The sequence below is a fragment of the Setaria viridis genome, chromosome 3 (assembly GCF_005286985.2).
Source record: "Setaria viridis chromosome 3, Setaria_viridis_v4.0, whole genome shotgun sequence".
Lineage (NCBI taxonomy): Eukaryota > Viridiplantae > Streptophyta > Magnoliopsida > Poales > Poaceae > Setaria > Setaria viridis.
This window is the reverse complement of record NC_048265.2, coordinates 6,797,609-6,801,941: the sequence shown is the minus strand read 5'-3', so window position 1 is coordinate 6,801,941 and position 4,333 is coordinate 6,797,609. Positions and strand designations below refer to the sequence as shown.

General features: G+C 44.6%; 1 protein-coding gene across 1 annotated transcript; it reads right to left on the bottom strand.

Moving 5' to 3' along the window:
• Nucleotides 1-964: 964 nt before the first annotated feature.
• LOC117846917 (phosphoenolpyruvate/phosphate translocator 3, chloroplastic) lies at nt 965-4,333 on the bottom strand. The gene is made up of 9 exons (XM_034728041.2): nt 3,428-4,333; nt 3,203-3,325; nt 2,816-2,968; nt 2,641-2,726; nt 2,474-2,558; nt 2,238-2,357; nt 2,074-2,142; nt 1,593-1,722; nt 965-1,493 (listed from the first exon to the last, which is right to left on the bottom strand). Exons 1-9 carry the CDS (start codon nt 3,836-3,838, stop codon nt 1,417-1,419), a joined length of 1,254 nt encoding a protein of 417 aa, XP_034583932.1. The 5' UTR covers nt 3,839-4,333; the 3' UTR covers nt 965-1,416.

Below are 4,333 nucleotides of genomic sequence, written 5' to 3'. Positions count from 1 at the left end.
GTCTGATCGATAATGTTCTTGTACTCCTCTTTTTTTTTTTCTGCAGTATCGCTTACATTTCAATTGTCAAAAGAAACTGGACAGATATACTAACTGTTTGTGCTTGTAACACCACTCAGTTTTTGTTGGATTTTATTTACATTTTTATTGTTTTGTACAAGTACATATGTGGTGCTTAAGTAAATTGGATTACATGGACCTAATTATTGAAGTAACTTCTTATCTGGAACATGAAGAGGTAAGAATACTGCAGCTTTTTATTTTTCATGGTGAATATCTTCTCAACTTCTCATCCACGAAGGCGGCATCTTTTATTGATGCAGTGTGCATGACGGAGAACTGATGGTGATTTTAAGCTTTTGATTCATTCATAGTTTGTTTTCTTTGTACTGATTACTAGTTTTCTGTGCCATTGCTTGCTGAATAATAAGTGGAAAAAAAAACATGTCCATTTGCAGTGCTTAACAAGATCATGGAGATCTCTTGCTACTGAATGCATATCCTCGTATGAACTGAACAAGTTCACATATCAAGATAAAAGCAGGGACAAATGTAACAACTGTGTGACTGCAGCACCAATCAATTTTTAGATTTTATCTACATTTTTGCTTCTTGTACGTGAACATGTGGTGCTAGGTAAATTGGATTTGATGGAGCTCCTGGAACATGAAGTAGTAGGAGAATATCCAAATAAAAACCTTATTTGATTTTTTTCATAAAAAACCTTATTTGCTTTTTTCATAAAAAACCTTGTTTGATTCTCAATTCTCCATTCACTGCTTTTTTCCGTTTGAGCTTTTCATTTTTCATGCTGATAACCTTCTCAGCTTCTTATCCACAGGCGATATCTTTTATTGAACCATGGCAAATTTTGTACGGCTGTCAATATCAGCTATTGATTTTGTGATTGTCTGTTCCATATACTATCACCATGATTTTTTTTCAAGCAAAACAACACATAAAGTTCAACAAAAAAATGAATAATTGTAATATATGAATAGAAAATATAATTAGAAAGAGAAAACTTAGTTTTGATGGGAAGCCAATCTACTGTGACCATTCTGCCAATTTTCGACTCATTGACTTGAAGAGCAAAGAGACAGGTAAATCTCACCCACATTAAAGAGTATTAGGCTACCACTAATTGAGACATCTGGAACTATGTGCCAAAATTCGTACTCTCTTGAAAACTACCTGACAATGCTATTTTGGTGTTGTCCCACCACACCTTGACCCTTATGTACAAGCTTCCCACAGCCAAAGAAGCTGACCAGAGAATATGGTTAAGACAAAATTGGGGAGGCAACAGGTGTTTCATGTTTGGTATTATGAAGGCGAGTCCATTTCACCACATCAGTTGACAGTTCCCAAATTCTTGACCCTTCTATAGTTTGTTACCTCATCAGGTGGTTGTATTTATGCAGCCTTAGCCTTCGGTTTTGCCTTTTTGAATTGAGAGTACAGGAAAACTCCAGCAAGAGCAACCCCAGTTCCTGCAGGCAAGAAAAATAATGCAATTCAGATACACATAAATTGGATGGTGGGTTATTGGTACTTGCATGAAGCATATCATCAGTTTAAGTGTGATGTACCTAAGGCATTTATAGGTGAAATTGGAGTTCTGAAGAAGAGAACGGTTGACACGATAACCACCACACGTTTGAGAGAGTTCGTAACTGAATGGGTCACAGGAGATACTCTAGCCAATAAACTGTACGAAACCTGCCAAGAAACAAATAGAAACTTTATTATAGGTAATTCGATGTGGAGCAGAATTCATGGTAATACTTAGATAAAAGATAACCAAAAAACTAATAGAAGCTTATGCGGAAAAACCTGATACATTGTTATCTCAAAATAAAAATAATTCAACATAACCCAAGATAGTATCATATTTGGATTGAAAGAGCCAGACCACAGCAGTAAGTACAAAACAGGACCACATGCAGCTAGCAATTAGTATGTAGTTTGTTTCTATCTAAGTAGCCAACCATAGTATCCACTAACAGACAATTTTAGCAACCCCTGAGAAACCACAAAAAATGTTTTTTTTTTAGTGGAGACTGGCCTCACCTGTTGGTAAAAATGGAAACATGTGCCAGCAAGTGCTGCTTTCACACATAGTTCTTTTACATTAACACCCTGCAAACCCAGAAAATTTAGTGTTAGTCAAATTCATATTAGTGGAGAAGAGGTGAAATATTAGGGATATGTTTTTCAAAGTTGGCAAGACTTACAGCACTCTGCAGGTACGATGGACTAAACTTGATGCCTTCTACAGATAGCATTAGTGGAGCAGACAACAAGAATGCCATGATAGTCATTATCGAGAAGAGGTTTATATCATCCAAATTGTCCTGTAGTGAGAACGAGTTGTGTGAGGGGGTGCAGTGTTCACAGCATATACATTGATGCACTGTTGCAAATCTGAAATTAGGGTAGATTATAAGAGCCTTAGAGGGGGAAAGGTCACCTCTTTGTCAGCGAGAAGTTTCTTGCTGAAAACATTCCGTGATTGGTTGGTAAGATTTGAAGCCATGGCGCTCCAAAATCCAATCCTGTTTCCTCAGAATATGAGAATCAAATACACCATATTGCTTGGAGTGAACTCTTTGACTACACATTGAAGGCGCCACTTACCAGTTGAAAGAAACTTCAGTCATGGATGCCAATAAAACTCCACCAACAATAGGGACGAGCGAACCCAACACCAATAAAGAAGGTGTCTGTACAAACAATAGAACAGGGAAACAAATGTTATATGGAGTACTCCACTTTTAAGGTGAAAAGATCAGCGAAGGTGCAAACCAATTACCTCTCCAAGAAACAGGACAGAGAGAAGGACAGAGAAGAAGGGCTCCATGGCCTTGATGGTGTGCGTGAAGGAGACAGCCACCTTGCCCAAACTCAAATTGGTGAAAACATTTCCCAGCATGTGGATTAAAGCAAGAGGCAGGATCTTTGCATACTGCCTCAGCAAACAAAAACAACAGCTCACCACATCAGTCATATGAGTAAACCAATTTTATAATCATCAAATATAATATTCAGTGAGATGCTAGGGAAAAATGACAAAGACAACTCTGTTTCAGAAATAAATATTTCAATTGCAACATGTACCCGTGCAATCGAGCCGGCTTTCTCGTGATTTGACATCAACAAGTAACAAAAAATATTAGTAATCTTCTTTTTTGTTTATTACCTGTTTAAGGGAGAGCCTTGGTTTGGGATGCAGATTCAGCAGCCACATGAGTGTGATGAAGAAGGATCCTGATGCGAACTGGAAGGTGGTGATGGTGTACGGAAAGGGAACGGCTTTGAGAACCTGCGCAAATCACAGTTGAAAACAATTTAGAAGATTCGATTTGGCTGAAGAATCCATTAGGAAATGACCGGGAATCGATCGAATAGGGACGAAACGGCGAACCAGCTTGTTGTAGATGTTGAAGTAGATGTTGAGCATGTACCATACGAGGATCATGGCCCCGAGCTGCAAAGTCCGCGAAATGCCGGCGGCGCCCTCTGGTTTACCTCCCCCGTCCTCCGCCGGCAGCGACGCCGCTGCCGCCGCCGCCGTCCGCTTCCTCGCCGCGGCGCCGGCCCTGCCGACGCCCGCCGGGAGCAGGGGAGACGGCAGCGGCCGCAGGCCCCCGCGAATGCCGAGCGGGAGCGCCGGCCCGCCGGAGCCGGCGACCGGCCAGCGGCAGCCGTGAGTAGAAGGCGGGGAGGAAGAGAACGCGACGTGGCTCGAGGGAGGCAGGGCGGGGGCCGGGTACGAGCGTCGCGCCGCGGCCCAGGCTCTAGAGGATGAGGAGCACGACGCCGCCATGCTCTGCATCTCGCGGCGCCCCCTCCTGTGTTTCTCGGTTCTTGGCTCGCGTATAGAGTATACAGAGACAATGGCCACGAATCCGGTGGGCTTCCTGGGTTTCTGGAAGGAGGCGGGGAGCGGCGAAGGGCGGGGCGCTGCCGCTGTCACGGCGCGGCCATTTATGGAGCGCAGCAGGGGGGAGGAGAAGGAGGAGGAGTTCGAGAAGGAAAGGGATGGCGGGTGGCCGCTGTTGCCGCCTCGCCCGTGGCGCGTGATGCGGGGCGGCGGCGGGAAGCGGAGGGTAGTGGCCTAGTGCGAGTGGGAGTCCGGAAGGCGTGGCGCGGACCGGGCTACCGGCGTGAGAGGAGGGGGGCGACCGGACCGGAGGCGCGGTGCGGTTTCGGCGAAGGGAGACTAAAAACGGAGCGCCCCGCACGATGGCTGGGCAGGTCTGGGCGGCTGCACTGATGCAGACTGCAGAGGCTTTTTCTTTCCCGGCGACCAGCGCATGGGCTTTCCCGG

Bases quoted from the DNA above. Each gene is read 5' to 3' on its own strand.
- LOC117846917 (XM_034728041.2), bottom strand. From the start codon at position 3,838: ATGCAGAGCATGGCGGCGTCGTGCTCCTCATCCTCTAGAGCCTGGGCC. The intron at 2,358-2,473 runs GTGACCTTTCCC...TTCTCACTACAG, and splicing joins AACTTCTCGCTGACAAAGAG to GACAATTTGGATGATATAAA. The intron at 2,143-2,237 runs GTAAGTCTTGCC...CTGGGTTTGCAG, and splicing joins CATCGTACCTGCAGAGTGCT to GGTGTTAATGTAAAAGAACT.